This window comes from Coregonus clupeaformis, chromosome 13, assembly GCF_020615455.1.
Source record: "Coregonus clupeaformis isolate EN_2021a chromosome 13, ASM2061545v1, whole genome shotgun sequence".
In the NCBI taxonomy this organism is placed as follows: Eukaryota; Metazoa; Chordata; class Actinopteri; order Salmoniformes; family Salmonidae; genus Coregonus; species Coregonus clupeaformis.
Window position 1 is genome coordinate 31,384,345 of NC_059204.1, and position 27,924 is coordinate 31,412,268.

General features: G+C 44.9%; 1 protein-coding gene across 2 annotated transcripts in view; it reads left to right on the forward strand.

The window, feature by feature from the left end:
• The window catches only part of LOC121579240 (protein Jade-1), a 219,097-nt gene that overhangs the window by 96,158 nt on the left and 95,015 nt on the right, over nt 1-27,924 (forward strand). For both annotated transcript variants that reach the window (XM_041893648.2, XM_045224331.1), the window contains exons 6-8: nt 20,882-21,063; nt 24,100-24,311; nt 25,638-25,805. In XM_041893648.2, the coding sequence (XP_041749582.2) occupies nt 20,882-21,063; nt 24,100-24,311; nt 25,638-25,805 (562 nt within the window). The remainder of the gene's footprint in view (nt 1-20,881; nt 21,064-24,099; nt 24,312-25,637; nt 25,806-27,924) is intronic.

Here is a 27,924-nt window from a genome sequence, read left to right on the forward strand (position 1 = left end):
CGTAAGTCATATTTGTACTAACCAAACTATTGTCTCCGGTCACCTTGCCCTTTTGATAAGCAGAATCTCTCTCTTTCAGTTTTCCTACAAGGCTGCTATCAATACACGGTTTTTGATTCAGGTACGTTTTGAAAGATACTATCGGTATCACGTCATCAATGCATTTTTTGATGAATGCGGTGACTGAGTTGTCGTATTCATTAACGTTATCTCCAGAGGCGACCCCGGAACATATTCCATTCCACGTTATCAAATTCTGATTGGTCAGACCAACGCTGTACAGACCTGACCTCTTAAAGCAGAGCCCCCACCCTTGCTCTTGCCAGAGAGAGCCCGCTTCCTATCTGCTCGAAAAACTGTAAAACCCGCTGGTTGTAAATAATCCGTCTGGATGTCGGAGGAAAGCTAAGTCTCCGAAAAACAGAGTATGTTGCGGGATCTGATGTCCCTCAAGTTTGTTCATCAATGATTGAACATTGGCAAGTAGTATGCTGGGTAATGGAGGACGGGTCGCCCAGTTTCTTAATCTCAGTAAGACCCCGCCATCTCTGCCTCTCCGTCGGCGTCTTCGCTTCCTACTCTCCGGTAGGACTCCCAAGCAGCTCGTTTGCCCACTGACAAAGAAATGATCAGTCTATAATTTTAATGGTAGGTTTATTTGAACAGTGAGAGACAGAATAACAACAAAACAATCCAGAAAAACGCATGTCAAAAATGTTATAAATTGATTTGCATTTTAATGAGGGAAATAAGTATTTGACCCCCTCTCAATCAGAAAGATTTCTGGCTCCCAGGTGTCTTTTTATACAGGTAACGAGCTGAGATTAGGAGCACACTCTTAAAGGGAGTGCTCCTAATCTCAGTTTGTTACCTGTATAAAAGACACCTGTCCACAGAAGCAATCAATCAATCAGATTCCAAACTCTCCACCATGGCCAAGACCAAAGAGCTCTCCAAGGATGTCGGGGACAAGATTGTAGACCTACACAAGGCTGGAATGGGCTACAAGACCATCGCCAAGCAGCTTGGTGAGAAGGTGACAACATTTGGTGCGATTATTCGCTAATGGAAGAAACACGGGGGGCCAGTATGAAGAAACATTTTTTTATGTATGCACTCACTCTGGATAAGAGCGTCTGCTGAAATGACTAAAATGTCTAAAAACAAAATCATGAGAACGGTGAGGAATCAGCCCAGAACTACACGGGAGGATCTTGTCAATGATCTCAAGGCAGCTGGGACCATAGTCACCAAGAAAACAATTGGTAACACACTACGCCGTGAAGGAATGAAATCCTGCAGCGCCCGCAAGGTCCCCTTGCTCAAGAAAGCACATATACAGGCCCGTCTGAAGTTTGCCAATGAACATCTGAATGATTCAGAGGAGAACTGGGTGAAAGTGTTGTGGTCAGATGAGACCAAAATCGAGCTCTTTGGCATCAACTCAACTCGCCGTGTTTGGAGGAGGAGGAATGCTGCCTATGACCCCAAGAACACCATCCCCACCGTCAAACATGGAGGTGGAAACATTATGCTTTGGGGGTGTTTTTCTGCTAAGGGGACAGGACAACTTCACCGCATCAAAGGGACGATGGACGGGGCCATGTACCGTCAAATCTTGGGTGAGAACCTCCTTCCCTCAGCCAGGGCATTGAAAATGGGTCGTGGATGGGTATTCCAGCATGACAATGACCCAAAACACACGGCCAAGGCAACAAAGGAGTGGCTCAAGAAGAAGCACATTAAGGTCCTGGAGTGGCCTAGCCAGTCTCCAGACCTTAATCCCATAGAAAATCTGTGGAGGGAGCTGAAGGTTCGAGTTGCCAAACGTCAGGCTCGAAACCTTAATGACTTGGAGAAGATCTGCAAAGAGGAGTGGGACAAAATCCCTCCTGAGATGTGTGCAAACCTGGTGGCCAACTACAAGAAACGTCTAACCTCTGTGATTGCCAACAAGGGTTTTGCCACCAAGTACTAAGTCATGTTTTGCAGAGGGGTCAAATACTTATTTCCCTCATTAAAATGCAAATCAATTTATAACATTTTTGACATGCGTTTTTCTGGATTTTTTTGTTGTTATTCTGTCTCTCACTGTTCAAATAAACCTACCATTAAAATTATAGACTGATCATTTCTTTGTCAGTGGGCAAACGTACAAAATCAGCAGGGGATCAAATACTTTTCCCCCTCACTGTAGGCAAAATCCGACCATGGAAACGTGGATGCTATTATTTTATAAAGACTTCATAGGCGGGTTTGGGGAAGCTTACAATTTTATCCTACCATTTCTACATTTAAATTTAAATTTTAGTCGACACTCTTATCCAGAGCGACTTACAGTTAGTGAGTGCATACATTATTTTATTTATATATACTATTGTTTTCATACTGGTCCCCCGTGGGAATCGAACACAAAACCCTGGCGTTGCAAACGCCATGCTCTACCAACTGAGCTACATCCCTGCCCTACACTGAGCCAATTGTGCGCCGCCCCATGGGTCTCCCGGTCACGGCCAGCTACGACAGAGCCTGGATTCGAACCAGGATGCAGTGCCTTAGACCACTGCGCCACTCGGGAGATAACATTCTGCGTGCCATTTTCGTGGAACATTTTCATTTAAATAACAAGGTTTTTGTTTCTCTAAATCATTGTCACGTGGTTAATCATAAAAATCTTTATTAAAATTTAAAATATCTCAAAGTTAAAAGTCAACTAATGCGAGATCACCAGCCTCTGCCATATGGACACATTGATACACTGTGATCCATTGGCGGCTAAAGAAAGGAACGTATGAAACTCATAGCCTATAGGCTAATGCAGCAGTAGGCTGCATTGCTCTTTCACTCCAAGGATTGGTGATTATCAAGGGGGAGATTGTTGGAAAGAATTTTCAAATAGCTTACTGTGAGGAACTCTAGTTTTAATATATTATCATTTGCAATGGATGTAAAAAAAAATATATATATATATTTTATCAAAGGGCAAACAATTCACACAATGAAACGATGAATGCACAAGCATTGGCGGGAGACGGCTGAGCCATTCTGCAGAGAGACTTGCCTATATCTTCACCACATACCCCTACCCTTCTTCTTGTCTCAACATTTTAAATGACTAAAGACACATTATCTTCACAAATTAAAAAAAAATACTTTTCACTGATAGGCCTATTGCCATGTGTGCTGCCCAAATTGCGTGCTTCCCAAATAGGCATAGGCCTACGAGCTTGTGATAGACAGAGTAATTATATAATTTTGGCAAATGCATTTCCATTTACTTCCCTATTGGACCCACCGCTATGCCATTTCTCTCCTGTTCTATTGGTTTTCATATCAACTTTCTTTCATTGTCCAGAAGCCAAAGGCACAATCCTAGTCATATTAGCAATTTACCCTAGTTGTTGCATCTATAGATTCCCCCTATTTCTAAGTTTCTAACATAGATTTTCATCTCTGTCACATATGGAACCGCTATCAGGTGCGCTGTTTAGAATAGTGTTTTCCCGCGATTTGCATTTTGGCAAATGTTTGAAAATGACGTTTTATTGGCTTGCTTAATTAAATGAGTTGCGTGTTCTGTTAAGATGCATTACCATAATCTAAATGTAATTTCTGTTATTCTGAGAACCATGTGTGGACACCCTAATGGGTTATGCACCCAAGATATATGGGTCCGATACATTTCTCAAATGGCCGGTAAAATGAAAATCTTCCCGGTCACGTTGTCTGGTGCCACATTTTCGGAAACCCTGGTGTTTGTGTGTCTCAGTGTGTGTGTGTGTGTGCGCGCATTTGCCTCAGCGTGTGTGTATCAGAAACCCTGGGGTTATTCTGCTTCTGAGTAGGGTTATCTGTGCGTGTTAAATGCAGGCCTTGACTGTGGGCTGTGTGAGCTAGCTTCTCCCCAGGGATTTTACTAGTTGGTAATGTGTTCACAATGAAGCAATTAAGGAGGACAGCTTACTCTTTAGATATTCCCTCCATAAACTTCTAGCACGCAAAGCCCCACCCCCCAAACCACCCCCTCTACACTACGGCTATGATGACATGACTGTTAGTTAATATTTATGATTGCTGTATTTTTTCAGGCACCTACTGAGAAATATCAGTTTTTGTTTTTCCGGGTTTCCGTTTCCCCCAGTTTTTTCAGGTTTTCACTCTCAAAATCACAACAACAAAAAAAATTAATAGAACGTACAATTTAGTTGTTTTTCTATGTCCACAATCTTGCTTAAATCATTTCAGGTGACCACTTGAGATCTGGGATTATTTTTGTTAAATGTGTTTTTGGTGTAGTTATCGCTTATTTCCAGTGTGCACCTAGCAAGAGGCTGTTGTTTAGCAGTGTCTTTGTAGCGCATGTGATGGTAGAGTTCGCAAAACAAATACCCACTGGATTGATGAAAATAATCATGATATCATTCTGCCAGGTAGGCATAGAGCCTCTGGAATTTATGCAATCATATCCTGAAGTTTGTAGTTAATATTTAATTGAGAAGGTTTTTTGGAAAGCCTTTCTATCTACCAGAAGACTGTTTTCATTAACTAGCATCATCGCTAACGGCTACAAAAGTGATAGACGCGTGCACCGCACACACACAGATAGTCATTCTGGTTGCCTCTTCAGAAAGTTGCAGCAAATACGAATCACTGATGCATTCTGTTCACGTCTTATGAAAAACTTGGGCAAATTTATGTTCAGTACATTTAGTTGATTCCCTATACATTTTTTTTATTGTTGAATTCCATTTTAATGTCTGGATCCCATGATTCCGTCCGGTTTCTCCACATCGCAGATTTTATACAGTAGTGAGAGGATCTCCTTGGATCTCGCCTGTGTCCCAAATGGCACCTTATTCCCTTTATAGTCCAATACTTTTGACCAGGGCCAGTACTTTTCAAATAAAATTTTATTTGCCACATACGCCGAATACAACAGGTGTACAGTGAAATGCTTATTTACAAGCCCTTAACCAACAATGCGTCAGAAAGTCCAGGATCCAGTTGCAGAGGGAGGTGTTTAGTCCCAGGGTCCTTATCTTAGTGATGAGCTTTGAGGGCACAATGCAGTTTTAAGAAGAAGAAAAAAAGTGTTAATTAAAATAGCAAATAATTCAAGAGCAGCAGTAAAATAAAATAACAGTATGGAGGCTATATACAGGGGGTACCGGTACAGAGTCAATGTGCGGGGGCACCGGTTAGTTGAGGTAATATGTTCCTGAGGGGGAATAGGCTTTGTCGTGCCCTCTTCACGACTGTCTTGGTGTGTTTGGACCATGATAGTCTGTTGGTGATGTGGACACCAAGGAACTTGAAGCTCTCAACCTGTTCCACTACAGCCCCGTCGATGAGAATGGGGGCATGCTCAGTCCTCTTTTTTTTTTTTCCTGTAGTCCACAATCATCTCCTTTGTCTTGATCACGTTGAGGGAGAGGTTGTTATCTTGGCACCACACGGCCAGGTCTCTAACCTCCTCCATATAGGCTGTCTCATCGTTGTTGGTGATCAGGCCTACCACTGTTGTGTCATCGGCAAACTTTAATGATGGTGTTGGAGTCATGCCTGGCCATGCAGTCATGGGTGAACAGGGAGTACAGGAGGGGACTGAGCACGCACCCCTGAGGAGCCCCAGTGTTGAGGATCAGTGTGGCAGATGTGTTGTTACCTACCCTTACCACCTGGGCGCGGCCCGTCAGAAAGTCCATGATCCAGTTGCAGAGGGAGGTGTTTAGTCCCAGGGTCCTTAGCTTAGTGATGAGCTTTGAGGGCACTATGGTGTTGAACGCTGAGCTGTAGTCAATTAATAGCATTCTCACGTAGGTGTTCCTCTTGTCCAGGTGGGAAAGGGCAGTGTGGAGTGTAATAGAGATTGCATCATCTGTGGATCTGTTGGGGCGGTATGCAAATTGGAGTGGGTCTAGGGTTTCTGGGATGATGGTGTTGATGTGAGCCATGACCAGCCTTTCAAAGCACTTCATGGCTACAGATGTGAGTGCTACGGGTCGGTAGTCATTTAGGCAGGTTATGTTCTTGGGCACAGGGACTATGGTGGTCTGCTTGAAACATGTTGGTATTACAGACTCAGTCAGGGACATGTTGAAAATGTCAGTGAAGACACTTGCCAGTTGGTCAGTGCATGCTCGGAGTACACATCCTGGTAATCCATCTGGCCCTGCGCCTTTTGAATGTTGACCTGCTTAAAAGTCTTACTCACATCGGCTACGGAGAGCGTGATCACATAGTCATCCGGAACAGCAGATGCTCTCATGGATGCTTCAGTGTTGCTTTCCTCGAAGCGAGCATAGAAGTGATTTAGCTCGTCTGGTAGGCTTGTGTCACTGGGCAGCTCGCGGCTATGCTTCCCTTTGTAGTCTGTAATAGTTTTCAAGCCCTGCCACATCCGACGAGCGTCAGAGCTGGTGTAGTACGATTCAATCTTAGTCCTGTATTGACTCTTTGCCTGTTTCATGGTTCGTCGGAGTGCATAGCGGGATTTCTTATAGGCATCCGGGTTAGAGTCCCGCTCCTTGAAAGCGGCAGCTCTACCCTTTAGCTCAGTGCAGATGTTGCCTGTAATCCATGGCTTCTGGTTGGGGTATGTACGTACGGTCACTGTGGGGACGACGTCATCAATGCACTTATTGATGAAGCCGGTGACTGATGTGGTGTACTCCTCAATGCTATCGGAAGAATCCCGGAACATGTTCCAGTCTGTGCTAGCAAAACAGACCTGTAGCTTAGCATCTGCGTCATCTGACCACTTCCTTATTAACCGAGTCACTGGTGCGTCCTGTTTTAGTTTTTGCTTATAAGCAGGAATCAGGAGGATAGAGTTCTGGTCAGATTTCCCAAATGGAGGGCGAGGGAGAGCTTTGTACGTGTCTCTGTTTGTGGAGTAAAGGTGGTCTAGAGTTTTTTTTCTTCCTCTGGTTGCTCATTTAACATGCTGGTTGAAATGAGGTTGAACGGATGTAAGTTTCCCTGCATTAAAGTCCCTGGCCACTAGGAGCGCTGCCTCTGGATGAGCGTTTTCCTGTTCACTTATGGCCTTATACAGCTCATTGAGTACAATCTTAGTGCCAGCGTCGGTTTGTGGTGGTAAATAGACGGCTACGAAAAATATAGATGATAGTGTGGTCTACAGTTTATCATGAGATACTCTACCTCAGGCGAGTAGAACCTCGAGACTTCCTTAGTATTAGATTTTATGCACCAGTTGTTGTTTACAAATATACACAGACCGCCACCCCTTGTCTTACCGGAATCAGCCGTTCTATACTGCCGATGTAGCGTATATCCCTCCAGCTGTATGTTATCCATGTCGTCGTTCAGCCACGACTCGGTGAAACATAAGATATTACAGTTTTTAATGTCCCGTTGGTAGGATAAACGTAATCTTAGGTCGTCCAATTTATTTTCAAATGTTTGAACATTGGCTAATAGGATTGATGGAAGAGGCAGTTTACTCGCTCGCCGTCGGATCCTTACAAGGCACCCCGACCTACGTCCACGATATCTCCGTCTCTTTCTCATGCTAATGACGGGGATTTGGGCCTTGTCGGGTGTCTGTAGAATATCCTTCGCGTCCGACTCGTTTAAGAAAAAAATCTTCGTCCAATACGAGGTGAGTAATCGCTGTCCTGATATCCAGAAGCTCTTTTTGGTCATAAGAGACGGTGGCAGAAACATTATGTACAGAATAAACTACAAATAACGCGAAAGAACAATACCCTCAAATTAAAGCTAACAGTCTGCACTTTAACCTTAATGTTTTATCATTTCAAATCCAAAGTGCTGGAGTACAGAGCCAAAACAACAAAAAATGGGTCAATACTTTTGGAGCTCACTGTACCCTCATTCCACTTTGGTCTGGCGTGCGTAGAAAGCCTACTGATGGGACTGCTGTATCCCTCAGGAAACGTCTCATTTTATGGCTTGTCAGTTCCATCCTTATAATAATCCCCCGGTAAAAAAAAATCAGAGCAAACTACTAACTTTCTGAGGTCCTTGGTTGGAGTGTTGTTATCTATATTCATGGCAACTAGCCATAGTTTCAATCGGAAGTTTGTGAAAGATTATAGCCGACCACTTCCTTGGTTTGTTATTGCAAGTTTTTACAACACACCCACAAACCATATTCGATATTGGACAAGTGATTGTAGTCCGTCGATGTAACACTTGTCTCACCACATTTAGCCATGTAGGCTAGCTAGCTGTCTTATTTTTTAATATATTGTTTTTTACAGTACCTTGTTATTGATTACTGCATTGTTGGTTTAGAGCTTCCAAGAAATACATTTCTTTGGATGAGCAATGGCAGTCTGTTAATGTACTCTGTAACGCCAGGGTAGTGGGTTCGATCCCCGGGACCACCCATACGTAAAAATGTATGCGCACATGACTGTAAGTCGCTTTGGATAAAAGCGTCTGCTAAATGGCATATTATTTATTATTATTATTATTACTCCTCCTATTTTTCTGTGAGATTTTGTCATTGACATCTTCTCATACTTTGCTTACTTGATATCTAGCTAGCAAACTCGTTCAAAACTGCTGCTGTCTGTGTTGACACTCGCGCCCAGCCTATACTTGCGCCCACCGTCACGTTATCTGTTGTCTATGAATTGAGTATTGGACTGTACACACCTAGAGAGTGTATAATGCAACGATCATGACATCATCCTTGACAAGTGTAGGGCAACTGTATCCTTCTGCTTCTCTCTTTCTCTCCATCCCTCGCTCATCCCTCTTATCTTTCAAAAGAGGTTTTTAACAACTCCCACGCACTTACTGTGATCTCTTATACAAGCAGGCAGGCACACACACACCCGTACACACACACGGCACACACACACGCGTACGGACACACAAACACTCCAATTTGTGAATACAGTCTATACATGTAATGAGGATGACTCAGGCTCTCAGAAAATGAGCAGGAGCTTGCTTTCTTTTGCTCTCACTAGACTCACGCACACAGGACTGGATTGCCAAATGGGTATGCAGGGCACGTGCCCCAGGGCCCGACCATAGCCTCATGACAAAATGTGTAGAATAGCATTATAAAAATGCACATTTCTTCAACACAAATTGTGTTGAAATGCAGGAAGTTAGCGTTATTCCCCCTCCCCTCCCCCAAAACAACTATTTTCCAGAAAAAGGTTGGGGCCTCCTGGAGGTTGGTGCCGTGGGGCCCCAAATGTGTTAGTCTGGCCCTAAACACACACACACACACACACATATATATATATATATATACTGCTCCAAAAAATAAAGGGAACACTTAAACAACACAATGTAACTCCAAGTCAATCACACTTCTGTGAAATCAAATTGTCCACTTAGGAAGCAACACTGATTGACAATAAATTTCACATGCTGTTGTGCAAATGGAATAGACAACAGGTGGAAATTATAGGCAATTAGCAAGACACCCCCAATAAAGGACTGGTTTTGCAGGTGGTGACCACAGACCACTTCTCAGTTCCTATGCTTCCTGGCTGATGTTTTGGTCACTTTTGAATGATGGCGGTGCTTTCACTCTAGTGGTAGCATGAGACGGAGTCTACAACCCACACAAGTGGCTCAGGTAGTGCAGCTCATCCAGGATCGCACATCAATGCGAGCTGTGGCAAGAAGGTTTGCTGTGTCTGTCAGCGTAGTGTCCAGAGCATGGAGGCGCTACCAGGAGACAGGCTAGTACATCAGGAGACGTGGAGGAGGCCGTAGGAGGGCAACAACCCAGCAGCAGGACTGCTACCTCCGCCTTTGTGCAAGGAGGAGCACTACCAGAGCCCTGCAAAATGACCTCCAGCAGGCCACAAATGTGCATGTGTCTGCTCAAACGGTCAGAAACAGACTCCATGAGGGTGGTATGAGGGCCTGACGTCCACAGGTGGGGGTTGTACTTACAGCCCAACACCGTGCAGGACGTTTGGCATTTGCCAGAGAACACCAAGATTGGCAAATTCGCCACTGGCGCCCTGTGCTCTTCACAGATGAAAGCAGGTTCACACTGAGCACATGTGACAGAGTCTGGAGACGCCGTGGAGAACGTTCTGCTGCCTGCAACATCCTCCAGCATGACCGGTTTGGCGGTGGGTCAGTCATGGTGTGGGGTGGCATTTCTTTGGGGGGCCGCACAGCCCTCCATGTGCTCGCCAGAGGTAGCCTGACTGCCATTAGGTACCGAGATGAGATCCTCAGACCCCTTGTGAGACCATATGCTGGTGTGGTTGGCCCTGGGTCCCTCCTAATGCAAGACAATGCTAGACCTCATGTGGCTGGAGTGTGTCAGCAGTTCCTGCAAGAGGAAGGCGTTGATGCTATGGACTGGCCCGCCCGTTCCACAGACCTGAATCCAATTGAGCACATCTGGGACATCATGTCTCGCTCCATCCACCAACGCCATGTTGCACCACAGACTGTCCAGGAGTTGGCGGATGCTTTAGTCCAGGTCTGGGAGGAGATCCCTCAGGAGACCATCCGCCACCTCATCAGGAGCATGCCCAGGCGTTGTAGGGAGGTCATACAGGCACGTGGAGGCCGCACACACTACTGAGCCTCATTTTGACTTGTTTTAAGGACATTACATCAAAGTTGGATCAGCCTGTAGTGTGGTTTTCCACTTGATCTTTGAGGGTGACTCCAAATCCAGACCTCCATGGGTTGATACATTTGATTTCCATTGATCATTTTTGTGTGATTTTGTTGTCAGCACATTCAACTATGTAAAGAAAAAAGTATTTAATAAGATTATTTCATTCATTCAGATCTAGGATGTGTTGTTTTAGTGTTCCCTTAATTTTTTTGAGCAGTGTATATACACACACACACACACACACAATTGTGCAGGTGCATTGCATAGAAACTTGGTGGTACAAGGCCTCCTGTAGCTCAGTTGGTAGAGCATGGCGCTTGCAACGCCAGGGTTGTGGGTTCGATTCCCACGGGGGGCCAGTATGAAAAATGTATGCACTCACTAACTGTAAGTCGCTCTGGTTAAGAGTGTCTGCTAAATGACTAAAAAAAATAAAAAAAAATAAGCACTGACACACTTTCATATTCATAAACATCCCTTGCGCACGCACAGACACAGACAGAAACACACACTCTCAGAACATGCAATGCTGTTAGATAAAACCCCTATTAACCTGTTTTCCAACGTCTTGCGGTCCCTTCTTTTCTTCTACCTGTTTTATTGAATATGAATGGTGAAATACATCTAAATGAGATGTGCCGCTGCTGTACACAGAAATGAATAGGTGTCCAGCAAGAAGGATTTGGAACTGGCAGAAAACAATGGAGGCATTTCCCTTTTTCTCTCTCCATCTCTCTCTCTCCTCTCCCTCTCTCGCTCTCTCGTGGACTGATGTTGCATAATTGTTTATTTAAAGAGGTATTAGTTCTTCCTCTAGAGGGTTTCGTTCACAGTGAACTGTTTTTCTTTTTGGAACATTGAGGGAGAAGGGTGACTTCAACACAGAAGTGTAGCTGGTGTAGATGCTAGCTCGATGCCTGCCTGCCTGCCTGCCTGCCTGCCTAGCACTCCCTCCCTCTTTAGCCTCCTCATCAAGGGGACAGACACAGGGAAGCTAGCTCTCTGCTGAATTTCTTTACACTGCAGTGTTTTAGCAACAAAAAAGGAGAGGAGTGGGGGACAGGGGGAGGAGGTGGATGCAAAGACTGGGGGAGCTGTGAGACCTGAAGCAAGGTCCTGGCGCGGTGCCAGCCCTGCTCTGGGCAGCCAGCAGCAGCAGCCTCTCAGCCTTCCCTTCCCTCTTCTGGCTCGCAACTGACTCAGTGGAAAATGTGAATGAAAACAATCCCCCAACACAAACCGCTCCACCCCTCAAAAAAAAATGAAAAGAAAACAAATGCAGTAAGACTAAAACCCTAGCCGGCTAGACTGATTCTTCCTGTTGTGAGAGTGGCTCTGTAGTAAAGGGGCACAGGAATATGGCTGTTAATAAGGCTCAGCTATATCCATGACAACACACTTGGCGTTCCTGGGCAGACCGCATCGGCATCTGAAGGAGTCACAAAATGGCATCACACCGAAGGGCTAAGGGCTCCGGTTAATCCGCTGTGCCCGACGATTTAGGAAAGAGGCGCAGTTTTTAGCGGCTTTGTGACAGATTTTGTCCAGTGCCTTTTTGGATAATTATTTTCTGCATTTGACGACGAAATAAGCTACACATTCTGAAAGGTTTAGGCTAATGTAGTAGTCATTGTGTTATACATACTTTCTCTGTTCTCAAAATGAATGTCCAACATTAACATCTCAAGTGCAAAGAGTAATTTTTTACATTTCCCATTTCTTCTAAGAAAGATTGAAATGACTCAAGGTCCACTTGACTCCTTCTGATATCATTCTGTTATCAGAGCAAGTGTTTTCACTAGGGCTGAATCGCTAATGGCACCCTATTCCCTAACTACATAGTGCACTACTTTTGACCACAGCCCAATGCACCCTAGTCAAAAGTAGTGCACTATGTAGGTAGGGAATAGGCTGCCATTAGGGATGGACCTGTAGGGCTTTCATCATTTGTGTCACTGGAATATTTCCTATCAGATAGACTAACGGTTGATTGAGAGGGTTCCTATGACTCACATCAAACCACGTGCTGTTTATCTATCTTGGGGACTTTTCTTGACTTAAAAAGCAATTCCACTGCTTTTCAACCTCATTTTCATCATCTCCAGCACAATATGTGAAAAGGGTACATTTCTCAATTTTGTAGAAACAAAATCTAAAGTCAAAAAGTTCAATGCTATGACATCATCAAAAGTTAAAAACCAGTAGCTATGCACTTTGACTGCCAGACACAATGTTTCCTCATTGAAGTACATTGGTATCGAGCATGTCAAAGTACCGAGGCGAGGGGCGGACATCAATAGACTTCTGTTGCAAAGAGAATTCTACTGGATATTCCGATTGGAAACCATGTCTCCAAAAGGACTTAATGAGGACTTTCCCATTAGCCATTTCCTGTGAATGCCATCTGATTCATTTGTTATGATGACAACCACGGTTGGGTATTGTCACATGTTTTGTCTACCTGATATGAATGGCTATACAGTTATAATATTTGAAAAGTGTATATTTTTTTTTTTGTGTTGCCCCTTTCTCCCTAACCTGACGAAGATCCTTGCAGGATCTAAACGTTGTTTGTTTGTGAATAAAGATACAAGGTGGAGCTTAAAAGTGTACAGGCTTGATTTCTTTTATAGCATCAAAAGTTAAAACGTTTTAAAAACTAAATTATCGAGCGCTATGAAATTCACGGTGACGTGGGAAGCAAGAAAATACCCTCCCTCTGCCTAGAAAGTTGTTGCAGGTTTTCAAAATCACTATTTTTTTCGTACTTTTAATCCTACCCTGTGATGTCACAGAGAAGCAATTTTTAGGACCTCATCTTTTTAACCACAGATCATACAAATGTACCGTTTTCACATGTAGACACTGGTATGGTGCTGGAGATAAATATGTTGAAAAGTGGCGTAATTGCCCTTTAAAGCCCACTCATTCTCAGTTTCTGTCAGTTTGTATCTGTCAGTATCTTTCTGATCAGATCGGTCTCTCTCGGTTTCTATTTGTCACACACACACACGCCAGTCCCAGACATGGGTGCCCCTGCCCCTGGCACATCCGGGGTAGGAAGCCCCACGGGAGTCTGGCCTGATTTTTCCGGTTGGCTGCTCTGTGTGGATGTAGGTGGTGGTGGGAATGGGGTCGTCTGAGGATGAGGGGCAGGGGTGGCCACAGTGGAATCCCTAACACAGCCTGGCAGAGTTGGCACAAGAGATTGGGAATGAGGTACAAGGAAAGAAAGGGGTCATTGAAACGTGTGGGAGGCAGGAGGGAGTTTAGGCACCTAGTGACAATGAGGCATGAAGAGATTGAGATGAGGGGGATTGGGGGAAATGATTGTGAGAGACGAGAGCAGGGAATGAGACTTCCCACAGTGTTTTCTCACAAAGTTTCACCTTACTGTTACTGTTCAGTCTCTCAACCTTTGTTAGCACTTTGCTGAAACTTTGCAAGAAAACTGTCTCCACTTTTGCATTTCCTAACAGAAACCTACCAGTCAGTGTTTTGTCCATTCTCTGTGAAAACAGAGAGAGCAGAACATGAAACAGGAGCCTGTGTTCCCCTGCCTGCCGGTGGCCCCGTCTGTCTGTGCCCCCACCGGGTTGAATAAACACTGTGCTGTTTATGTCCCTCTGATAAATGTCATCCACATCAGAGGTGTCGGGTAAAAAACATGTCATCCAGGAAGATGACAAATCTGTGGGTGGTGTTTTTGGTTGAGTCCCAAATGGCACCCTATTCCCTATGTAGTGCACTACTTTTGACCCTGGCCCATAGGGTCTCTCTCTCTCTCTCCACACTGACCCTTGCTGATTCTCTCTCCCTCCCACCTTCTCACTCATTAACACTCCTAACACACTGCCCCTCTTTCACACAGTAGCTCTCTCTCTCTGAGCATCGCCCAGACGGTACAGTAGCCACAAGATGCACACACCACAGATCCCCAAAGGCCAGTCAGTGTGCAATAAAACCCCTTCTGGAGGGAAGTGTGGTCTGTGTACAGTACACATCCCCTCTTGGTCTGGAGGGAAGGGTGGTCTGTGTACAGTATGGAGGAGCTGAGAGTCAGACGCCCCTTGTGTGTAATTCAGCTCTCCCTCGCTCCAAATAAATATTCCAAACGGCAAATAAGGATCAAAGCTGCCTCGGAAAGCTCTGAAGCCGGCACTCAAAGAAGAGCGAGGGAATATCCACTTTTTCCCAGTTTCTCACTCATGTCTCGGGCAATTACGCTCCTTAGACAGGAGTGGTGGTAACTTGGAATCTAGGATGGATGGCGCGCTCTGCACACAGGAAGTACAGTAGGGAGTCCATGCAAACTCTTGATGCTCTAGTTGGTCTTTAATATATTACTATTATAGCTCTGATAGCCTTAGACTTGAACCCTCAACCTTGACGCTGGTAGCGCCACACTCTTACCAACTGAGCCACACTGCAACATGCATTTGTTTGCCAGCCCCGTGTAGCTCAGTTGGTAGAGCATGGCGCTTGCAACGCCAGGGTTGTGGGTTCGTTTCCCACGGGGGGCCAGTATGAAAAAAATAATATGTATGCACTCACTAACTGTAAGTCGCTCTGGATAAGAGCGTCTGCTAAATGACTAAAATGTAAATGTAAAATGTTATGTGAGGAATGTGCAACAACAAAATAACAGTTATTACAGCTCCCTTCATAGTCAGCAGAGAGAATATAGCATACGGCTACTTTCACGCATTTGATTAGTTAAATTGATTGATTGTTGAAGGTTCTGAGTTGTTGTCCTCTTAATGACATTTCAGGATTTCCTCAGGATAATTAGTGTATCAGTGTATAATTAGTGGTTTTGGTAGTGATCTGCTGTGTAGTGAACTTATTGAACTTTTAAATTGTGTTTTGAAGTAAAAAGTAATTTCCATTGAGAAATGTTGTAGTGAACTTGTGTTTGAAGATTGAAGTTGTTGACCTTGTAGAATTAACTTGTTGAACTGCTGTGTAGTTCTTGGGAGGCCTGAGTTTGAACAGTTGAGAAGTTTTGTGGAAAAAGTCATTTCTGGGTAGGCCGGAGTATGAGTATTAGTAGCAACCGCATAGTAACTACGAGTGTGCTACAGAAAAGAGAAAAACCACAGAAAACTCAGGAAAAAAAACATGGAATTGTTACGTACTGACAGGCACGTGATGACTGTGACATCGGAAGTAGGACCCAGGCTACAACTCAGCAATATACACTATATATATACAAAAGTATGTGGACACCCCTTCAAATTAGTGGATTTGGCTATTTCCGTTGCTGACAGGTGTATAAAATTGAGCACAAAGCCATGCAATCTCCATAGACAAACATTGACAGTAGAATGGCCTTACTGAAGAGCTCATTGACTTTCAACGTGACACCGTCATAGGATGCCACCTTTCCAACAAGTCAGTTCGTCAAATTTCTGCCCTGCTAGAGCTGCCCTGGTCAACTGTAAGTGCTGTTATTGAGAAGTGGAAACGTCTAGGAGCAACAACGGCTCAGCCGCGATGTGGTAGGCCACACAAGCTCACAGAACGTGACCGCCAAGTGCTGAAGCGCGTAGCGCGTAAAAATTGTCTGTCCTCGGTTGCAACGCTCACTACAGAGTTCCAAACTGCCTCTGGAAGCAACGTCAGTACAATAACTGTTCGTCGGGAGCTTCATGAAATGGGTTTCCATGGCTGAGCAGCCGCACACAAGCCTAAGATCACCATGCGCAATGCCAAGCGTCGGCTGGATTGGTGTAAAGCTCGCCCCCATTGGACTCAGGAGCAGTGGAAACGCGTTCTCTGGAGTGATGACTCACGCTTCAACATCTGGCTGTCCGACGGACTAATCTGGGTTTGGCGGATGCCAGGAGAACGCTACCTGTCCCAATGCATAGTGGTAACTGTAAGGTTTGGTGGAGGAGGAATAATGGTCTTGGGCTGTTTTTCATAGTTCAGACCAAGGCCCCTTAGTTCCAGTGAAGGGAAATCTTAATGCTACAGCATACGATTACATTCTAGACGATTCTTTGCTTCCATCTTTGTGGCAACAGTTTAGGGAAGGCCCTTTCCTGTTTCAGCATGACAATGCCCCCTTGCACAAAGCGAGGTCCATACAGAAATGGTTTGTCGAGATCGGTGTGGAAGAACTTGACTGGCCTGCAAAGAGCCCTGACCTCAACTCCATCGAACACCTTCGGAATGAATTGGAACGCCGACTGCGAGCCAGGCCTAATCGCCAAACATCAGTGCCCGACCTCATTAATGCTCTTGTGGCTGAATGGAAGCAAGTCCTCGCAGCAGTGTTCCAACATCTAGTGGAAAGCCTTCCTAGAAGAGAGAAGGCTGTTATAGCAGCAAAGGGGGGACCAACTCCATATTAATGCCCATGATGTTAGAATGAGATGTTGGACGAGCAGTATGTCCACATACTTTTGCCCATGTAGTGTATGATGCTCCAAAAAAGCTTTTTCTACATTTGTAGAGAACCCAAATATCTCCCGTAACGGTTATGTCTAATGGCCAACTGTGGGGATATGCTTTTGATTACATGGCCTGTAGAGTGAAGCTCCACACCTTAGCCGAAGGAGAAGAATATACACAACAAACCTTAGAAGTGGAATACAGGAATGAGGACTGGGAGGTGTTTCACAAGGTGGTGTCTCCTGATCTGGCGAATAGACTAAAGGGTTATTTATACCTTGTATACGGGATACAAGGCCAAGTGGGAAGGTCCACCAGACTCATCTCGCCCTCCTGCCCAACCCTCGTTCTGTTTTCTCTCGGTCTCTGTACTCTCTCCCTCATTGTTTCTGTAGCCTGTGTTCAGGACATGTGACCCTGGCAAGAGAGAACACACCGTTCTTTCACCTCGCCCCTGTGGTTTCCCTTAACAAGTCATCCAGAGTTAGCCATAGAAACACTACGTCATCTACAGTCACCAATAGAAATACTACGTCATCTACAGTCAGCCATAGAAATACTACTTCCTCTACAGTCAGCCATAGAAATACTACGTCATCTACAGTCAGCCATAGAAACACCACGTCGTCTACAGTGAGCCACAGAAACACTACGTTGTCTACAGTCAGTCATAGAAACACCACGTCAGCTACAGTCAGCCATAGAAACACCACGTCGTCTACAGTCAGCCATAGAAACACCACGTCGTCTACAGTCAGCCATAGAAACACCACGTCGTCTACAGTCAGCCATAGAAACACCACGTCGTCAACAGTCAGCCATGGAAACACCACGTCGTCTACAGTCAGCCATAGAAACACCACGTCGGCTGCAGTCAGCCATAGAAACACCTCGTTGTCTACAGTCAGCCATAGAAACACTACGTCGTCTACAGTCAGCCATAGAAACACTACGTCGTCTACAGTCAGCCATAGAAACACTACGTCAGCTGCAGTCAGCCATGGAAACACTACGTCAGCTGCAGTCAGCCATGGAAACACTACGTCATCTACAGTCAGCCATAGAAACACTGTCAGCTACAGTCAGCCATAGAAACACCACGTCGTCTACAGTCAGCCATAGAAACACCACGTCGTCTACAGTCAGCCATAGAAACACCACGTCGTCAACAGTCAGCCATGGAAACACCACGTCGTCTACAGTCAGCCATAGAAACACCACGTCGGCTGCAGTCAGCCATAGAAACACCACGTCGTCTACAGTCAGCCATAGAAACACTACGTCGTCTACAGTCAGCCATAGAAACACTACGTCAGCTACAGTCAGCCATAGAAACACTACGTCGGCTGCAGTCAGCCATGGAAACACTACGTCGGCTGCAGTCAGCCATGGAAACACTACGTCATCTACAGTCAGCCATAGAAACACTACGTCAGCTACAGTCAGCCATAGAAACACTACGTTGTCTACAGTCAGCCATAGAAACACTACATCGGCTGCAGTCAGCCATAGAAACACTACGTCGGCTGCAGTCAGCCATAGAAACACTACGTCAGCTGCAGTCAGCCATAGAAACACTACGTCGGCTGCAGTCAGCCATGGAAACACTACGTCATCTACAGTCAGCCATAGAAATACCACGTCATCTACAGTCAGCCATAGAAACACCACGTCATCGACAGTCAGCCATAGAAATACCACGTCATCTACAGTCAGCCATAGAAACACTACGTCATCTGCAGTCAGTGATCGTTGCCAGTTGGGCTGGCAACGATTGGAGATCAGAGTGTGCGGAGGGAGAGAGCAGGCTGCCAGCAGGCAGCAGTAAAGCATCTGCCTGGGGACTTTTCAGGCCTCACATTATTTGCATGGTTTTACATCAGACGTGTCGGTCAGGGAAGTGGAGGAAGTGAGGAGAGCACCGTGTGGGTGCGTCTCAGATGGCACCCTATTCCCTATAGTGTGCACTACTTTTGACCAGAGCCCATAGGGAATATGATGTCATTCAGGACTCAGTGTGACTGGTACCCACCCTCCGACGCAGTGAGGCAGGAGCTATGGTGATGAGGATGATGACCTGTTTAAGATAAGAGACAGAGAGATAGAGGCAGAGTCTGGCAGGAAGCCTAGCGGTAAAGAGCTTTGGGCCAGTAACCGAAAGGTCGCTGGTTCGAATCCCCGGGCTGACTTGGTGAAAAATCTGTCGCTGTGCCCTTGAGCAAGGCACGTAACACTAATTGCTCCTGTAAGTCTCTCTGGATAAGAGCATCTGATAAATGACTAAAATGTTAAATGTACAATTATCACACCACTTCCTTTCACTCAAAGGTCACGATTTAAGGACCAGGTGGAGGAGATGACGAGGTGTTTGTCATGCATGTGAGTGTGTGTGTTTGTGTGCACACTGATAGAACTGGAAAACCCCCGTGGGCTGGTCTGGGAACTAGCGTTGGTGTGTGTGTGTGTGTGTTTTATGTATGCGTGTGCGAGAGAGAGAGATCTTTACAGGCTCCCGTCCCAGTGGGTCTACCTGAACCCACAGTGAGAAGGACCTGAGGTGCCGAGAGGGAGGTGATGATGACTGCAGCTTTACTCACTCTCTCTACTACTAATACATCCCCATGTCTGGACAGACACACAACACAGGGCCTGTGGATTGGACGGAGGACAGGGAGGGTTGTTAGGGCTGGTCCGTCAGTGTTGTTTACTGTAGGCAGGTCATCATGATGTCACTGGCTGCGTCCCAAATGGCACCTTATTCCCTATATAGTGCACTACTTTTCACCAGAGAGACCTATGGGCCCTGGTCAAAAGTAGTGCACTACAAGGAAATAGGGTGCCATGTGGGCTGCCGGGGCCTGTGGCTAGGGAGGGTTGTTAGTGCTGGTCAATCAGGGTTGTCTGTCTAGGTCTGTCAGGAAGGTTGTCACTGTCTCAATGACACCCAAGTGATCATTTCAATGATGGCTCCTCAGAATGACACTGTTAATGTGATGATGCTGTGATGACGATCTAGGAGATGACTGTCATAACCGAGGGTCTGTTTCTCGCTGTCTGATACTTATCATGTCTGTGTGTGACATTTGTGTCTGTGCGCGTGTGTGTGTGTGTGTGTGTGTGCGCGCACCTGTGCCTGAGTGTGTTAATGTGTGTCTATGTAATCCTGAATAAAGGAAGAATGATTAATGATGTATCCATGACTCATGGAGTCTGACTCAAGTCCAAGCATCTGTTTGACCTCAAATGTTTATATCCTTATTCCTCACTGTACATGTTTCACTGCTCACTGTATATAAATTTCACTGCTCACTGTACACGTTTCACTGCTCACTGTATACGTTTCACTGCTCACTGTACACGTTTCACTGCTCACTGTATACGTTTCACTGCTCACTGTACACGTTTCACTGCTCACTGTACACGTTTCACTGCTCACTGTACAGGTTTCCCTGCTCACTGTACACGTTTCACTGCATATGTTTCACTGCTCACTGTATACGTTTCACTGCTCACTGTACACGTTTCACTGCTCACTGTACACGTTTCACTGCTCACTGTATATAGGTTTCACTGCTTATTGTATATAGGTTTCACTGCTTACTGTACATGTTTCACGGCTCACTGTATACGTTTCACTGCTCACTGTATATACATTTCACTGCTCACTGTACATGTTTCACGGCTCACTGTATATACATTTTACTGCTCACTGTACATGTTTCACTGCTCACTGTATATAGGTTTCACTGCTTACTGTACACGTTTCACTGCTCACTGTACACGTTTCACTGCTCACTGTACATGTTTCACTGCTTACTTAAAATGTTTCACTCAGAGTTCATGAAAGTACAAAATATTTAGTTTTTCTGTGTGTGTTGACAGGATGCTACCAGAGGTGGGGCGTATGCCGTTCTACTGGCCAGGGCAGGGCCGGGGGTGTGAGCTGGGCCTGGGTCTGGGCCAGGGGGACATGAAGACCACCAATGAGCCCCACAGCCGCTATGACCTGGATGACATAGACGTGTCCTGGCTGAAGCTGGTTAACCTGGAGTTCAGAGAACTTGGTAAGATACTTTCTGAGTCCCAAATGGCACCCTATTCCCTATGTAGTGCACTACTTTTGACCAGGGTCCATAGGGCTCTAGTAAGAGGTTGTGCACTATATAGGGGAATAGGGTTGTATTTGGGATGCAACCCTCAAATCAACAACAGGACTTTATTAGCCTTTTGTTTTGTTACATCTGTTAATTTGAGCATTTATGCTAGAATATGATGCCAGAGCTACTAAAACAACTTGGTTTATTCTCAGTCATTCAGTCAGTCACTCATTCATCCCTATATCACCTGCTTGAGGTAACAAATGCTCTCCCCTAGGTTTATGTTCTCTACCACTATCAGCATTCTACATGCTGTTCTATGACAATGTTGTTACAGTCTTACCATGTTACCACCGTATGACTGTACCACATCGACTCCTGTGTGTCACCCTGCCTCGTCAATACTTTAAACTGCAGGCTCACACACACACAGTATTCCTCAATCCAACTTCACTACTGCACAACTCTGTTTAATTGCCCCCACACGTCTGACCTATAATACAGCCGTCAGTTCTGTGGGTCAGAAGGGTGCGCCCCCTTATCCTCTTTATGTCCACACAGAGGGATCTTCCCACTGTTGAGTCCTGGGTCTCTGCCAGCCACCCAACCACTCTCTGTCTATCTGGCTCTCTACATCGCAGACACAGTTTATTTGTAATCTGATTTTGCGCTTATAGATTTGAAAAATAATTGCATTTTAAAATCCCTCAGGCCGGGTTTATTTACTCTGCTTTTTAAAAGATTATGAAATCGTTTTTCCCCCCCAAATGTGCGTTTGGTGTGTTCCAGCTGAAATGAGTTGCTTCTCATAACCCCAATGGCTAGACTAAACAATAATAATAATATAATAATAATAATATGCCATTTAGCAGACGCTTTTATCCAAAGCGACTTACAGTCATACGTGCATACATTTTTTTGTGTACGGGTGGTCCCGGGGATCGAACCCACTACCTTGGCGTTACAAGCGCTGTGCTCTACCAGCTGAGCTACAGAGGACCACTTGCGTGATTGCTGCTGGGTTATGAGGTCACATTGCAACGATAGGCTGAGATAGAAAAGATGAAGAGAATGCTTTCTTTCGATCTCTCTCTCTTGTTCTCTCCCTCTACCAATATCCCTCTCCATTTATCTCTCGCTCTCATTCTCTCAGACACAGTTATGCATGTACATGCAAATGTTACGACTGTAATGTTTGTTCCTCTAGCTGCTCCCTTATTTACAAGATGTAAATGTCAGAGGCTCGGAAGTTAATGGGTAACTAAACTCAGCTTCCTACTGGTTTGCTTTTAAAAACAGTGAGTCTTTAATCACTGAAGCCCGTATGTACAGTGCTGTGAAAAAGTATTTGGCCCCTTTCTAATTTTCTGAACTTTTGCATATTTTTGATACTGAATGTTATCAGATCTTCAACCAAAACCTAATATTAGATAAAGGACACCTGAGTGAACAAATAACACAACAATGACATACTTACATACCCATGTCGTCCAAAAAGTTATACGTTTGACTCATCTGTCCATAGAACATTCTTCCAAGAGTCTTGATGATCATCCAGGTGCTTTTTGGAAAACTTGAGTCAACTTTTTGGACTAGATGGGTCCCATTTATGTCTGGCGAAAACCAAACACTGCATTCCACAGTAAGAACCTCATACCAACGGTCAAGCATGGTGGTGGAAGTGTGATGGTTTGGGGATGCTTTGCTGCCTCAGGACCTGGACAACTTGCCATAATAGAAGGAACCATGAATTCTGCTCTATCAGATAATTCTACAGGAGAATTATCAGAGAATTCTACAGGAGAATGTCGGGCCATCCATCTGTGAGCTGAAGCTGAAGCGCAGCTGGGTCATGCAGCAAGACAATGATCCAAAACACACAATCAAGTCTACATGAAAATGGTTAAAAAGCAACACATTTGAAGTTTTGGAATGGCCTAGTCAAAGTCCAGACCTAATCCCAATTGAGATGTTGTGGCAGGACTTGAAACGAGCAGTTCATGCTTGAAAACCCACAAATGTCGCTGAGTTAAAGCAGTTCTGAATGCAAGAGTGGGCCAAAATTCCTCCTCAGCAATGTGAGAGACTGATCAACAACTAAAGGTAGCATTTGGTTGCAGTCATTGCAGCTAAAGTACTTTTTCACACAGGGGAATTGGGTGTTGCATAACTTTGTTAATTAAATACAATTAGTATCCATTTTTTTTGTTATTTGTAAAACTCAGGATCCCTTTATCTAATATTAGGTTTTGGTTGAAGATTTGATAACATTCAGTATAAAAAATATGCAAAAATAGAGAAAATCAGAAAGGGGGCAAATACTTTTTCACGGCACTGTATGTAACCCATGACAGGTCTTTTACCAGTACTTATAAGACTTTGGCTGCATTACACAGGCAGCCCAATTCTGATCTTTTGCCCAATTTATTGCCAAAAGATTTGATTGGATTGGTCAAAAGACCAATTAAGTGGCAAAAGATCAGAACGCAGCCTTGGTTTGACACATGGACAGTTGCTTTTGTTTGTGGCAGTTGGAACAGGGCAAGAATTTGAAGAAGTACAAGATACATTTATAGCCAGGGTTTAATAGTACAAAATGTAAAGCAAACGAAAGAGAAATGAAAGAGACACAGCGCAATACACGTGTCAATCCAGGTACTAGAGTCAGATATATAGATTTCCATAGGTGATGTTTATTTATTTTATTTAACCAGGTAAGCCAGTTGAGAACAAGTTCTCATTTACAACTGCGACCTGGCCAAGATAAAGCAAAGCAGTGCGATAAAAACAACAACACAGAGTTACATATGGGGTAAAAAAACACAAAGTCAAAAAATACAACAGAAAATATATATACAGTGTGTGCAAAACTATGTGACTAGCTGTGACCCTTAACTAGACTCTCTGTCCTTCTCTTCCAAACGTATCATAGACTGACTCTGACCCACGTCCCAACCCAGTGTCTGACACTGACCCTACTCTCTCTCCTTCACTCCCCCTCAGCGCTGCCGGAGCTGGACGAGCTGACCATGGAGCGTGTGTTGGTGGAGCTGGAGAGCCAGTGTGAGGAGAACATGCAGCAGGCCATCGAGACGGAGGAGGGCCTGGGCATCGAGTACGACGAAGACGTGGTGTGTGACGTGTGTCGATCCCCAGAGGGAGAGGACGGCAACGAGATGGTCTTCTGTGACAAGTGCAACATCTGCGTACATCAGGTACAGGGAAGGGTGGATGTGGTGGTGGAGGTGGTGGTGGAGGTGGGATGTTTTGCTGGGTGAAGAGGACGGGTACAGGGAAGGGTGGATGTGGTGGTGGAGGTGGGATGTTTTGCTGGGTGAAGAGGACGGGTACAGGGAAGGGTGGATGTGGTGGTGGAGGTGGGATGTTTTGCTGGGTGAAGAGGACGGGTACGGGGAAGGATGGAGGTGGTGGTGTAGGTGGGATGTTTCACTGGGTGAAGAGGACGGGTACAGGGAAGGGTGGAGGTGGTGGTGGAGGTGGGATGTTTTGCTGGGTGAAGAGGACGGGTACAGGGAAGGGTGGATGTGGTGGTGGATGTGGGATGTTTTGCTGGGTGAAGAGGACGGGTATGGGGAAGGATGGAGGTGGTGGTGGAGGTGGGATGTTTCACTGGGTGAAGAGGACGGGTACAGGGAAGGGTGGATGTGGTGGTGGAGGTGGGATGTTTCGCTGGGTGAAGAGGACGGGTACAGGGAAGGGTGGATGTGGTGGTGGAGGTGGGATGTTTTGCTGGGTGAAGAGGACGGGACAAGTAGATGTTCTAGGGGTATTAACAGTGTCTTCTTGATGGAAGAGGGTGTAAGTGTATAGAGGGTTAAGTCAGTTTGGGTCGTATTGAGGGTGTTTTGTTTGGGGTCAGGGGGCGATTGGGGATGGGTGGGATTTGTAGTTCTTTGGGGTCATGACAAGAAGGACATAAAGGTCAAAGGTGTTAATTGGCGATTGTTTGTTTATAGTTACGGGGAGAAACTGGATACTATACTCTCTCCTTCCTTTGACTCCTTACCTCCTTCAACTGTCAGATCTTAGAGAAAATCTCCCTGTTATTGGAATTAAAATATTATTCTGGGTTTTTGACAATTATAAACAGCAAGAAAAATACATCCAAGAAATAGACCCATCAACCTCATGCGTTAGTTTTTCAGACTACTGTTTTTTTATTGGGTGGAATGGTGTTAATTGGTTTGACAATCCTCTGGCAGTCATACAGCTCTATCCACCTCCTCCGTTCAACACTGTTTTGACATGTTTGAAAATAGTTCCTCCCCCTCTCTCTGTCTCCTCCCCCTCTCTCCTCTGTCTCCTCCCCCCTCTCCCTCTCTCCTCTGTCTCCTCCCCCCTCTCCCTCTCTCCTCTGTCTCTTGCCCCTCTCTCCTCTGTCTCCTCCTCCTCTCTCCTCTGTCTCCTCCTCCCCCTCTCTCCTCTGTCTTCCTCCCTCTCCTTCTCCGTCTCCTCCGCCTCTCTCCCTCGTCTCCTCCGCCTCTCTCCCTTTCCTCCCCCACCCCTCCGTCTCTCCCCAGGCGTGTTATGGGATCCTGAAGGTCCCACAGGGGAACTGGCTGTGCCGAACCTGTGCCCTAGGGGTGCAACCCAAATGCCTGCTGTGCCCCAAGAGAGGCGGAGCCCTGAAGCCCACCCGCAGTGGAACCAAGTGGGTCCATGTCAGCTGTGCCTTATGGATCCCCGAGGTGAGCCCACTGGACACACACACATATGTGCACCCACACACATGCACACACAAACACGTACACACACACATTATACACATGCACTCACACATACATGCGGTGCCTTCAGAAAGTATTCATACCCCTTGACTTATTCCACATTTTGTGTTACAGCCTTGAATTCAAAATAGATTAAATATTGTTGTTGTTCACCCATCTACACACAATACCCCATAATGACAAAGTGAAAACATGTTTTTAGAAATTTTTGCAAATGTATTGGAAATGAAATACAGAAATATTGAATTTACATAAGTACATTGTTCTTAAAAAAATATCCTCAAAGCAAGACTCGGTAAGTGCAAAATAAAGTAATTAATTTTTGATGTTGGTTTATATCTCTCAAATAAGAGATATTAAGTCTTAATTTGACCTATTCAGTGCTTTGACGGCACAGCATTGGAAATACCGGGCCTTTTTTCTATTTTCCCCCTTCAGGATTGCTTTAATTTTTTCACACGCTGAGTGATGCTAACAACTCAACTGTCACTCTGCCAGAGTGCCGTTTAGCCTTTCAGTCAATCCTGTCGGACTATAACCATGATACTGGCAAGAGTACTTTTTGGAATAAAATATACAATTATCTTATGTAAATTAGCCATCATCAGAATAATGATTCAGATAGCCTCGCTGTGTACGTCTGACACAAACACTTTCCATTCATTTGTTATGTCGCCCCAATATAACAAATAATGAATGTAAACAAACTGACGTAGCTGATTTCGAACTGACACTGACTGAGTCTGGCTTTAAGCTCTGTCAAGTTGGTTGTTGATCATTGCTAGACAGCCATTTTCAAGTCTTGCCATGGATTTTCAAGGATTTAATTCAAAACTGTAGCTAGGCCACTCAGGAACATTTAATGTCATCTTGGTAAGCAACTCCAGTGTATATTTGGCCTTGTGTTTTAGGTTATTGTTCTGCTGAAAGGTGAATTTGTCTCCGTGTCTGTTGGAAAGCAGTCTGAACCAGGTTTTACTCTAGGATTTAGCCTGTGTTTAGCTCTATTCTGTTTCTTTGTGATGTGTTGTGTTGGATTTGATCCAAACATAACGCTTTGTATTCAGGACAAAGTTAATTTCTTTGCCATTTTTTTTGCCGTTATGCTAGTGCCTTATTGCAAACAGGATGCATGTTTTGGAATATTTATTCTGTACAGGCTTCCTTCTTTTCACTTTGTCATTTAGGTTAGTATTGCGGAGTAACTACAATATTGTTGATCCATCCTCAGTTTTCTCGTATCACAGCCATGAAATGCTTAACTTAACACATTTCAAATAAGCTTTTTGTGCGCATGGACCATTTCTGGGATCTTTTGTTTCAGCTCATGAAACATGGGACCAACACTTTAAATGTTGCGTTTATATTTTTGTTCAGTATCACTTCACCATGCTCAAAGGGATATTTAATGTCAGCTTTTTATTTATTTTACCCATCTACCAATAGGTGCCCTTCTTTGCAAGGCATTGGAAAACCTCCCTGGTCTTTGTGGTTGAATCTGTGTTTGAAATTCACTGCTCGACTGAGGGACCTTACAGATAATTGTATGTGTGAGGTACAGAGATGGGGTAGTCATTCAAAAATCACGTTAAACACTATTATTGCACGCAGAGTGAATCCATGCAACTTATTATGTGACTTGTTAAGCACATTTTTATCAGTGTAGATGAAGGGAAGGAGACAGGTTAAAGAAGGATTTTTAAGCCTTCAGACAATTGAGACATGGATTGTGCATGTGTGCAATTCAGAAGGTGAATGGGCAAGACAAAAGATTTAAGTGCCTTTTTGAATGGGGTATGGTGGTAGGTGACGGGCAACGCTGCTGGGTTTTTCAGGCTCAACAGTTTCCCGTGTATATCAAGAATGGTCCACTACCCAAAGGGCATCCAGCAAACTTGACACAACTGTTGGAGGCATTGGAGTCAACATGGGCCAGCATCCCTGTGGAACGCTTTTGACACCTTGTAGAGTCCATGCTCCGACAAATTGAGGCTGTTCTGAGGGCAAAGGGGGGTGCAACTCAATATTAGGAAGGTGTTCCTAATGTTTTGTACACAAATTATACACACAGATTCACATC